This window comes from Podarcis cretensis (assembly GCF_951804945.1).
Source record: "Podarcis cretensis genome assembly, chromosome: 2".
NCBI classification, from domain to species: domain Eukaryota; kingdom Metazoa; phylum Chordata; class Lepidosauria; order Squamata; family Lacertidae; genus Podarcis; species Podarcis cretensis.
In genome coordinates this window covers 86,790,719-86,803,329 of record NC_137171.1, presented here as the reverse complement: position 1 = coordinate 86,803,329, position 12,611 = coordinate 86,790,719, and the positions used below count along the sequence as shown (strand labels likewise).

Genomic DNA, 12,611 nt, shown 5'->3' with positions numbered 1-12,611 from the left:
TCATTCTAGCATGACAGAAAAATCATAAGAAATCCTACCAAGCAGTGTAACTTGTGAACAAGCCCACTGCGGGTTTCATTTATTTTCCTCTGCAGAATTTAATTGCTTTGTAAACAAATGTTTCATTGTTATGGTGTTTCAAAGGCGATAATTTAGCAAAGGAAGGTTTGTGCAGACATTAGAGGGAGTCAATTGCTATGCTAATAAGGAACTCTACCCACAGGAGTGGTGAGAGTTGCCTGCAATTAAGTGAATTAGAGCACTGAAATTCCATTCAATCTGCTGGCTTCTTAAACTGCACTAAGCAGGGGCAATGTAATTGAATGAAAATTACTACAGAAAACTTTTTTATATATTTTGGGGGTATGTGCTTAGACTGGGAGCATCATAGGCTGCACTGGAACTAGCTCAGTTTCATATGTCAATTCAGGGTGATGCTGAAATTTGAGAGCCCAAAGGCCACCACTGGCTATTGTCAGGCTCCTGCCTAGAGCAAAACAGCTTGGGCCTATTCCCCCACCCCACCCCATATTGCTGTTCAATATGCCTATTTCTAGTCCAGGTTAAAGTGTTGGTGCTTCTTCCCTTTAAAAACCCCAAATGGCTTCCCTCCCAAGTAGTTTGACATATGAGGCTCTGCTCCAAATTCGCTTGCAAACAGGTAGTTATCAGGAGCAGGTGTTTTTCCCGATGCAGTGCAATCTCTGTTGGGTGCCCTCCCAAAGAAGGCCCACCTGTGCTGTTTTAGACTCCATTTTATCTATTTATACTATATTTATATGATTTATACCCAACCTTTCCTCCCAAAGGAGCCCAGGGCAGCACTTCCAGACGGTTGCTTTTTTGCAGGTGGTGTTCAGTTGCATGCCAACAAATTCAGGTCGTGTAAATACAGTGGATTTCTTGATGTTGCATAGTACACACACACACACACACACACACACACACAGCTGCAAATTGGATCTTTTATTATTACAAAAGTGACAGGGAAATGCATTAAAAAGGGTGAGATAACAACAACTTGACCTGATGTCACATAACATTCCAATCAAAAGGAAAGGTCAATAAACAGCTGAGATTGTACAACCTCCCTGCAAATGTTGTGCAAACAAATCAGGATGAATGCCCAATAAACTGGTTGCCTGGAAGGGACAGAGAAGCCATTAGCACTGGCCAAAGGATGGCTTGGATTGCTTTATTTCTTCTGATTTTTGTGTTGGAGTTGTTTTCTCCCCCTTTGAACTGCTCTTGCTTTAGTCATTTTTTTTCGTTATATGATTTCTTTCCACCACCACCCCTTCCATATTATGCTGCTACTTTCTTTACTGTTCTTTATTATTTGTAATTACACTTTTATTGTTGTGATTTTTCTTTTGGTTGTACATCACTTCGGTTTCATTTGAAGAGGAGAGGGGTAGGTTTTCTTTTTAAAACGCCAAACAATAGTGCAGATGCATTTTACAGTACTTGAGACACAAAAGGGCATGCAAGCACAGAGAGGAAGAAGTGGTGGTCAAATAACTGTGTATTTTTCTTTTTAAAGAAAAAGTTGTTGTTGTTGTTGTTGTTGTTGTTGTTGTTGTTGTTGTTGTTGTTGTTTAGTCATTTCCGACTCTTCGTGACTCCATGGACCAGAGCACACCAGGCACTCCTGTCTTCCACTGCCTCCCGCAGTTTGGTCAAACTCATGCTGGTAGCTTCGAGAACACTATCCAACCATCTCGTCCTCTGTCGTCCCCTTCTCCTTGTGCCCTCCATCTTTCCCAACATCAGGGTCTTTTCCAGGGAGTCTTCTCTTCTCATGAGGTGGCCAAAGTATTGGAGCCTCAGCTTCACGATCTGTCCTTCCAGTGAGCACTCAGGGCTGATTTCCTTAAGAATAGATAGGTTTGATCATCTTGCAGTCCATGGGACTCTCAAGAGTCTCCTCTAACCCCAGAATTCAAAAGCATCAATTCTTGCCACCCCTAATCCCACCAACTGACTTCTGCCTTTCAGTTTAAGAGTTAGTTTGTTTTTCAATCCAGCAAGTTTCAGATTACTGCTGTACTGGCTAATAATGAAGAAGATGCTTCCGCCACAGGGCAATGGTCCTAAGCACATTGAAGGCAAATTGATAACAAAAGGAATGACCTTCCAGTTTAGAGCGAGGGTGTAAGCCTAGGGTGCAAGACAGCAATAGGTAGGCTGACATACTTCCCTTACATATTAAAAGCTGCAACGTTTATAGACGGATGCGTGTTATTTAACAGGTACATTTCTGCTAGTGTGGGGGGTAGAGAGACTGAATGGGAATGTGTGGAGACTGTACTTTGTGTCAGTCACTGTGACAAGTCATCACACCAGCCTATGAATCTGCTCATGAGAGGGGGCTCAGCTCCTGCTGCTACCGCTACTCGGCTGAAGCTCAGCCCATTTTAAACACTTATTGTGTTGCAGGCAAGTACTTTTTAACCACTTCAGATATAAAAACAACACCATGGATACCTCAAAAACACAAAGCAGGGAGAAAAAAGAACTCTGGCTAGGAAAAGAGAACACAGCATGAGACTAGGGGATCCAGCCAACTGTAAAATGGGAAATGTCTCTTCTTTCCACCCTCCAACTCCAGCTACACACACACACACACACACACACCAAAAAAAACCCCTCTGAAAATTACAGACACACTCAAAAATTGCCGCCGCCTTTTCCAATACAGCAGAGCTGCTAAACAGCCAGAATGCAAGGGTTTTATTTTTTTTAAGCATCTTACACAAGTACAGATGAAATATTAACAAGAAGCAATTGGTTGTCTATGATTCCATAAGGATCTAGTTGAGATTTCTGCATTGCAGGGGGTTGGATTGGATGACCCTTGGGGATCCCTCCCAACTCTACAATTATATAATTATTTAGGTTATAGCTTAGTGGCTGAGCACATGTTTTATGTGCAAAAGGTTCCCTGTTCAACCCCCGTGTCTCTAAGTAGGGCTGGGAGAGACTCCTGCCTAAAATCCTGGAGAGCCTCTGCCAGCCAGGGCAGCATAGCTGTCAAGGTTACCCTTTTTAAAAGGGAAATTCCCTTATTCCGAATAGGATTCCTCACAAAAAAAGGAAAAAGTTGACAGCTATGCAGGGCAGATGACACAGGGCTACATGGACCAATGGTCTGATAAGGCAGCTTCATGCATTCCTGCGCTTGCAGTGCTATGTGCTTCCCGCTTCGTCCTTGGTGGTCTTTAATACTGTGCTATTCACGTGTGCCTTTGGGTTGGCATGACGTCTGGCACGGACTTGCAATATTAATTGCTGCTCTTAAATGGTTTGCTGCTATTTTGGGTGAATAGCTGCTGCTTTAGGCTGTGGGTTTTAAAATTTTGTATTTGCATTAAGTGTTGGCTGCTTTTTGGATTTTTAAAATGAAAAGCTGGGATTAACATGTGTTAAATAAGTTTTTTTTAAGAAAACTGAAAGAAAAGAACAGATAATTTACTAGGGTATGCACTCAACAACTCTGATCAGGGGCAGATGTGTGGTAAAAATAATAATTCCTCAGTACTTGACAGGACAATATAAATTAACAGCTTACCAAGTGGATAGACAAACACTGTGAGTGGTTACTGCCTGGTGTATTGTCATCCGTATGGATACAGTTTCTGCATCTTACTCAAACTGTTTTTTAAAATTTCAATCAGTTGTTTGTTTATCACGCTGGGGAACCTCTAAACTGCTGTGTTTCAATTAAATTCTGTGGGCCATTGTTTTCGATGAACTAAAGCAGGCTTTGCCAACCTGATGCCCTCCAGATGTTTTGGACTTCAATTCCCAGCATGCACTGGCTGGCACTGCTGGGAGTTGTAGTCCAAAATATATGAAGGCATCAGGTTGGCAAAGGCTGAACTAAGCTGCCTGCTTTATGTGATCCGGCCAGAGGCACATGACGAGCTCACATGTCTGCACCACTTCGGACTACAGGGAGTAGAATAATGCACAGTGGTTCAGTCTTCCTTGTTTGTAAACAAAAGCCTCCCCAACCCATAGGAAGCTAGTATGTCAGAAACTAGCTGTTTGATGACAGGCTGGCCTCACTTCCCACTCCTGAAAGCACCAGCAGAACAATTTGCCAACCAGGATTGTGCCAGTTCTATAAGGCAGCTTCCTATGTTCCTAGCAAAAACATTAAAATAAATGGAGATGACAGGATTGAACCTGGGGTCTTCTGCTCGCCAAACCGTTCTGCTACTGGCCTATGGCCCCTTTTCCTGCAGATGAAAGTAAAGTGGGGTGGGGGGAGAGTGAGGGCTGCTGCAAGAGGAAGCATCCAACAGCAGAGGAGGCAGCTGCGTCCAAACATTGGCCTTGGGAAAATGCAGCTAATCAGTTCTGATTAATCAGATCTCAGTTTTTAATTTGCAGCAAGATCCCTGATCAGTTAATCACGTGGATTAATCTATCCATGGTTTGAGATCCACTTAAATGCATAGATAAAATGCCCTCACACATATATGGGTATTTACCTGTGCAATATGTAGAAGTTGGTTATTCAAGCATACATACTGTTCTGCTACAGTTGAGCATCTCCATGGAAATTGAACAAGCCATCTCAAGAGAGATAGCTAAAACGTTGGCTGTTAGGTGAAATGGAGAAGAGGAAGCCGCAGCTGGATTTACAGTCCTGCAGTGTGCCATTTTGTGCAGATGGAAGCCAAACCAACTGCCATCCCTTTGGTTCCAGTGTGAAAGAAGGTCTCTCACTTCTCACTCTGTATTTCTTCAGGCTGACGTGCAGCTTTGTCCTCGAGGTTATTTTCATGTGTGCTTCAATCAATTAGTATCAGTTGTAGCTGCAATTGCACATGGGACATCTACCCATCACTGCATTGTGATCCGAATTATCTGAGGTGCTCAAGAGTTGAAATTGCAATTTATTGTTAGAACCCAATTCGGGCACCACCCTGAAGACTGGAGCAGCCTGGAGACAAGACAAGGAGCTGGGGTCCAGGCATTCACCAAAGACTAAATGCCAAGGAGGAAAATTAAATGGTGCCCTCCCATTAATTTGTGTTAATTCAACTATCTGGGTGCTAAAGGCTTTGTCCTCAGTATCCACCAACATAGCCTGTCTAGGGGGTGAGACATAAATCAGGCCTATGACGAACACAGAATATTTCAGAATTTTTTTCCTAACAAACAAAAAATCTTTTAGCTGAATATGTTGAAGCGGGGATCATATGCATGTGTGCAAACAATGCACTCTGCAACTGAGTTGTGCAGCAGGGTAGAGGGACTTGTGACTTCTCTCTCTCTCTCTCTGTTTTGAGAATGCCCCTCGCCATTTCTGGGTTAGTACACTGAGGATGGATTGAACTAACAAAACCTTCCGAGGCCTTTAGTTTATGTGCCGATTCCGCATGATGTATCCCTTTCATATCCAAGACTTGTACTATGTTGTTGTAATTTTGCGTGCAGAGGCAACCTAACTGAGCATGTTTCTGTTCAGGCTGACTGTATTTCAATTATACTCCCCTTCCAAGATTTCCAATTAGCCAGGCCCTTGGTGACAGAGAGCATGTGCAACCCTTTAGTGAAGGGGGCTGTGTCACTGAGTTCCTTGGAGGCTGATGCTCTGATCACGACTGGGGCAGGGAGCGCCTTGGGCACACCTTGCCCTTTTTTAGTCTGAACTGGGCTACATTTGAGGTTTTTATACCTAGATTAGACTCCTCTCTCATGCCCCCTCCTCCCCACTCTATTGAATTGGGTTCATTTTCTGAACGATCACATCTGTTTATGTTCCACAGACACCTGCATATCTTGAGATGACAGCAGCTCCTTGAATGCTGTAATCAGTTATTTCTCAACAGAGGAATTGCCAATTTGGTAAATAAAGCTCATTATATAAAGAACATGGAAAATGTATTACACTTGCCTGAGGGAGAAATTGTCAAAGGCAGCCAGATAAAGCAGCCCTGGCATCCTAATCCTCGCAATTTACAGCTGCTAAAATGCAAACTGTAGGTCAAAGCCGGCTTGGGCAGGGAGGGACAAAGGTAGGGGATGCAACTCCTTTTTAAAGAGAAGGGGGGGATAGCTGCAAAGGGACGTTGCCTCCCAACAGTGTTGTTGGAAAAGCAGAATATTAAATCAAGCATTCCTCTACGCCACAGGTGGGCAACCTGCAGACCTTGACCCAGTTTCATGATGCACTCGGCTTAATTGAACATGGGCCACAAGGAGGGCTAAACGAGGGGAAAGGAAGTACCAGAAAGAGAGAAATAAAGGGGATTGCTTCACCCACCTTTGTCTCTGCCTCAATTTTCTTTGGGCTCATGTTCGGGTGGCGCTGTGGGTTAAACCACAGAGCCTAGGACTTGCCGATCAGAAGGTTGGCGGTTCGAATCCCCGCGACGGAGTGAGCTCCTGTTGCTCGTCCCTGCTCCTGCCAACCTAGCAGTTCGAAAGCACGTCAAAGTGCAAGTAGATAAATAGGTATCGCTCTGGTGGGAAGGTAAACGGCGTTTCCGTGCGCTGCTCTGGTTCGCCAGAAGTGGCTTAGTCATGCTGGCCACATGACCCGGAAGCTGTACGCTGGCTCCCTTGGCCAATAAAGGGAGATGAGCGCCGCAACCCCAGAGTCGGCCACGACTGGACCTAATGATCAGGGGTCCCTTTACCTTTACCTTCTCACCATCAGTAGGTACCCTGCCCCTGCTCCACAGATTGTGTTGTGTCCCCTCCTCTCCCCCTCCCTGCCTACTCTAGACCTGTAGCTGCCTTCAGGGTGGGAGATAATTTCCTAAGATGCTGCAAGCTTCTCCCTCACCTTTCCCAACCAAATTTCTTCCTCTATCTCTATCTAACAAACGGGAGAATTTGTGAACATACTTTAGGAAACCAGGAGGGACAAACAATTCCCTGCTCCAAAGCTGTAAGTTGAGCCAGAGTGGTCCTGCTTCAAACTCCAACTTATTTTGAAGCCAGGATGGGCTCTAAAAGCCCTTTCTGCATATTGCCTGCTTGGCTCTCCCACGATTTTCTGCAGAAGGTAAAAAATATCAATTTCAGTGTACGTTGGGTATTGAGCTCTGATATTCTTGGGTAGCTACTGCTTCTGATTAATGATGAGATTATTTAAAATACTCATACCCTGCTTTATAGCTTCAAGATGAACAGGTTTTTTAAAAAAATGATGTTCTTATATTCTTTTATTTGCTTTTTTCTTTGAAAGTATGTGCTGAAAAGCAGTATGAAAATATCCTAAACCAAGAGTGGCTGTCCCAAAATGTGACCATTTTAATTCTTAAAAAAATTAATTTACTTACTGACCATTCCAGTGGGTCCCCTGCTGTCCTACCTGTAAACTTTTGTGACCTCCCCCCTCTCTGAAATGTGTTCCTTAAGAATATATTTTAATTGGCCACACCATTTTTACACTTTGACCACCTCTAACATGGGCTCCAAGTGGGTTGACTACAAATCACTACAGCTCCAGGGGCCAAAAGAGATAAGCTCCTAAATCTCCTGTCCTAAACAAACACACACACCTAGTTAGGGTACGCAGCTTTCCCCCAGAATCATTAAAATGAATATATATATATATATATATATATATATATATATATATATATATATTTATATATGGGGTGGCTAGTATTCATAAGCAAGTCGCGCCAAGAATGGAGGCAAGTTTATTTGCACCCGCTGTGCCAGAATACCTGTTGCATTATTTTTGGTGCTTTAACAATGCAACCATATTCCTGTTTACTCTGGAGCATTTCCTACTTTGTTCCGTAGCGATTGCTCTCTAGTCAGGGTGTTTGGGGTGCAGCCCTAGGATTCTACTGCACTTGTACGCCTCCTTCTGGTAACTCCTGCAGGCAAGCTGGTGCCAAACGTATTGCTTTGCTTTCCTTTGGACCACATCAGCAAGGCAGGGGCGGAGGAAGGGCGGCGGAGTGGGTGCAGGCCACCCCAGGTGCCACCATTGAGGGGCGTGTGTGACAAAATGCCAGGTGGCACTCACCGCAGGGCCCGCAGCGCATCCACATAGTGGCTTGGGCACGTGCAGGCTCCGCACTGCCGAAACAGTCCACCTGCTGCCCTCCCAGCTGTAGGGTGGCTGAGTGGGAGGAGGCAGGCAGACTCCAGAGGCCCGGCATTGTGCCCTGCCCCATGGGTGGAGCGCCCCACCCCTGGCGCCCGAGTGGCTTCCTCCACCGCTGCCCAGGACCTCCATACAAGCTTGCACCCCAGGAAGGTCACTTTGGTTTGACTTCTCCCCTAGAGGTACATTATTTCTCGAGAAGGGGCGAAATGCCAGCTGCTACCACAATGTATTAGCTAGCTTAAAGCCACCAGAAACAGGTACTACAGGCTAGAAAGGGTGGTTACAAAAGAGAACGCAGTGGCTTTTGTAAGAGCTGTCTAGCTATGCCTGCTTGGATTAGAGATACTCACTGCCAAACTGTTGGGAATGTCTTGGTTCCTGCGAAGGAAAGTTGCTTTACTCCAGCGATTTCTGAACTTCTTACAGGCAGCATGGAGGGGAAAGGAAGCAGCACAGAGAAGGTTGCTGCAAGGGGTACAAAGTTCTGCTGCATGAAACAGGGCTGAGCCTTTCTGCTGTTTGACTTGCCACACCTAGCTCTCTCTTCCAGCCAGGACGTCTGCACTTCTCCAACTAATCCAGAGCTATCCATCCAGCTCCTGGCATGAAACAAATGAGATTTTTAATTTACCAACAGCGTCTGGAAGAGTTTCAATTCTCAACAATGACTGGAAGGCGGTCAAGTCTGACAGTCGGGGCAGCAGAAAGGAGGGAAGAGAAGGGGGTTATTCTCAAACTTTTGGATCAGAAAACAACTGTCAGCACACAGCGGCCATTAAACACATTTTTATTGTTCTTAGGAGGAAGCTTGAGAGGGGAAGGCAGGAATGTCTCTGTTAGTGTCAAACATACAATCACACCTGCTTGAGTCAGTATTAACTCAATATACACAGGCTCTGGCATTTCCTTAGATTCCTTGTTCTGAAGGACAAAGGCAATGTCTTATGAAATACAGAGTAACAGTGAAACAAAAAACTTAACAGGCTTTTTTTAAATAAAAAAATGGAAGCTTATCACTCATGTACCCCATCAGAAACGAGATCTATTCATGGGAATTCTTCTCTCAGTGGAAGAGAGATAATGATGGTGGCGACATACATTACGCAGAGCATAGCTTTTCCTCCAAATGCGGGGTCCTTCCCCCTCAAGTCCAAATCCATCAATTAAGACTGATACATGCAGGCATCTGGATATAGATTCATGGTGATTTTGTGGATCACCATGGACAGAAGGCACTCATTTGCATCAGCATGACTCCAAAAGAATGCTGGGCTTCTAAGAGCTTCTGTGGTCCCCTGCTTTCTGCACTTTGCCAGCAGCTGGGCTTTAATCGAAGTGGACCAACAGTTCCTGAGAAAAGAGAAATGAAGAAGAGGTCCATCATTACTTATTCAGCTGCTGAGTGAACCATGTAGCAAGAAATGACTTGCAAAACGATTATGGAAGAGCAATCTCAAAATCTGTTGGTTTTCCTTTTAAGAAAACATGTTGTCCTTTAAATTTGTGACAACAATTGGGATTTTTTTTTTTTTGCATATTTAGAGATTTCAGGCAAAAAGAATATCAATTGGCACATCTCAACAAATAATTTTTTTCTGACTTAAAACTGCCTGTATAGATCTAGTGATGAGATATGTTGAAGTTTACATGCAATTCAGTGAAAAACAAACCACAACTCCATCACAGAATTATCAGACAACAAGTACCAGTCCCTAAAGATGAATGAAAACAAGGTCAGCCCCTGGCTTCCTAATCTGTAGCTCATATCCCAAAAGGTTTCTGTGTACAAAAGCTTCAGTTCATGGCACTATCAATCAGTAGAAGCTGCTCCCGATGGAAGCTTGATAAAATTACTTCTAAGCACAACATGTTGTGGATGGAAGGAATAATTGCTACTTTCCCTCTCCCTAAAAATGCACGTGGAGCTCCTGAAGGTTATGAGAGCGGCACTGCTTGGAAGCTGAAATGCTTTCAGTTCAAGGCTTGTTACAAACTACAAAGTCTACTGAAGTGAGGTTGACTGCAGCTGCATGGCATGAAGACTTTGTCCAAACTTTTTGCTTTGATTTCACCTATCCTGGGAAGATTGGGTCAGTAATCCACCCTACAAACAACTCCGTTCCTTGATTTCAACAGCAATGAAGACCTCTTTCTTCCAATAGTATAACAAAACCTACCAGGATTCCAAAGAACTATTTCTTTGGACAATATTCCCAACCTGCTTTGCCCTGAAAGAGGCAACAATTCAGACATAATATTAAACCCCAGATTAGCATTACATGTGCAAGCATGTTCCCTTCCCCTTTCGTGGCACTTACTTTATAGTCCTTCCATGCCAGTCAAAAACCATTTTAAAAAATCGCAAGCTTTTTAGAAGCAAATTTAATTCTAGTGTTTTATGCTGCTTTTATGATTTTGTGGCTTTTAGCTTATATTATTTTTGTTTCTGTATTTTAATTTATATTCATTTTGTAAACTGCCCTGGGAATGTAATATAATAATAAAAACCAATCAAGAAAAATGCAGGCCATTTCTCCAGCAGCTTTATTGGAGAAGGTGTAATTTGCTATTTTGCTATTTCTCCTGCGCACAACAGATGCAAATGGACACCTTGTCAAGCTGGCCATTGTGACAATTTCAACTGCTGTCCCTTGCTTGCTACTAAAATGCGTTAAGCAGCGGAGCCTCCATACAAATCCTTCAACTCAATGGAGTACTGCTGCTTTCAGAACAGTATTATGTAAAATCGTCCCAGGGTTAGGCACATTATACATGTAGAAGGGCATAATAAGACGACATGCCACTTGTCACAACACTGCCAAGTTCTCTGCTATTTCTCCAGCATTTCTGGACTGTGTGATGCCCACCTTCACCCCCCACACTGTTCAGATGAGCAGTAGCGATGCTGCTGTCAGGAGGGTAGCCTCATGGCACCATGGTCAAACACGCTAGTGGTTAAGGATTGCTCTTGGCAGAAGACTATTTCATGGCACAGCCACATGAACTAGAGATGCTTGCCTACATTTTGATGAAAAACAGTAGCCACAAAATCCATGATTAAGACTGGCGAACAGCTACCTTAACAGTCAAGGGCTTAAGAGGCTCTGGCCATGGAGCCAACTTGCCTCTTAAGTGGGCAGGATTGATGCTACTTTTTAAAGAAGAATTTCCCTAGGCTATACTTGATCTGTAGAACAATTACTTTTCCTTCTCCAGTGCTGCTAACCTTTCTTCTCCAAGCCAACAGACACACTCGCAAGCAATTACAAATCCGCCCCCCTTGATAGCTGCTTATCGTAAGCTGAATAACCCCTGCTTTCTTGGGATGGTATGTCCCCTGCAAAAAAAGGGAATGCTATTTAGTGAATTGGGGTGTGTGCATGTGAATTATAAGCTTATATTTGAATAGGAGGCAAGGGAGGGTTTTTTTCTTCTTCTTTTCAAGGAGGAAAGCTAGCCGGGGTTGGCACGACCTACCCTGCAGCATCCCCTGGAGAGTAGACAGAGACTGGAGCATGGGGCTTTGGGGATAAGAAAGTCAAGACTCTGGCTTCCTGAAAGGAGGGATTAAAGGAGACAAAACAGGAAAAAGGCAGGGGGGCCTACGGGGCAGGAGGGATACTAAAACAGGAGACTGGTATGCTAAACAACTAGAGGCATGATGATACAGAATTCCTGCCACAGGATTGATAGGGCAGTCATAGGGAGTAAAAGTGAGCACTGCAAGCCAATTCACACAGCCACCCTAAGTCCAGACTGCAAGGTGCCAGTGGGGATTTCTTAAGAGCTATCCTCAAGAGCTGAAACAACTGTTGGAAGGGGCACCTTTGTTCTTGCCAGAGCAAAATTAATGGCCAAAGAGAAGTGCATGCTTGCACTGGTGATTGCCAAATATATCTGGGGCATAACCAGGCATTAGCACACATCCTGATCTTCTGCTCCTCCTAAACTACAAGGGTAAGTTTGTTTATTAAAGAAGACAGCTGAGGTATGCCAAGGTGTGTGTGTCCCCGTCTTGTTTCCTACAGTCACCTGCAGAGCAAAGCCAAAGGAGTTAAGGGTCATGTGCAGGGTGCCCACCAGAGCAGACTCCTGATAACCCACTTCTATTCAAAGATACCAACGGCATGAGACACCAGAGCAACACTATACAGTGGTAGCTTGGCCCAACTCTGATGGACTGTGAGCACCATGTGTGGAGGTAGAAAGTGGAGCCAGCAGGAAAGTATTCCACCACTGCACCAAGTTTCTCCTTATGACCTCTGATCAACGGTATGGCTGTGGTCTTCTCTCTAGTATCAAGTTTCATATGTGCTGCGAAAGGTTTTCTATGGAGGGGTGCTCCATAGTCTATATCTCTGGCTGCAATCTGAAGTGGTCTGTAGTCTGGCTACATGTTTAATACCTCAAGTGAGGGCTAAACTATCCATAATGTGCAGTTCTGTGCAAAATTCCACTCACACAAAAATAAATAAAATTAAAGCAGCCACAGGAACAAGAATCTTGAACACTCTGTCTGTGG

At 44.1% G+C, this 12,611-nt stretch overlaps 1 protein-coding gene across 6 annotated transcripts in view; it reads right to left on the bottom strand.

Moving 5' to 3' along the window:
• Positions 1-8,859: 8,859 nt before the first annotated feature.
• The window catches only part of CHCHD6 (coiled-coil-helix-coiled-coil-helix domain containing 6), a 200,248-nt gene continuing 196,496 nt past the window's right edge, over positions 8,860-12,611 (bottom strand). For 3 of the 6 annotated variants that reach the window (XM_079964596.1, XM_079964600.1, XM_079964597.1), the window contains one exon: positions 8,860-9,439. In XM_079964596.1, coding sequence (XP_079820722.1) covers positions 9,253-9,439 — 187 coding nt within the window. In that variant the 3' untranslated portion in view covers positions 8,860-9,252. The remainder of the gene's footprint in view (positions 9,440-12,611) is intronic. The other 3 variants (XM_079964598.1, XM_079964601.1, XM_079964599.1) reach the window with 1 other exon arrangement.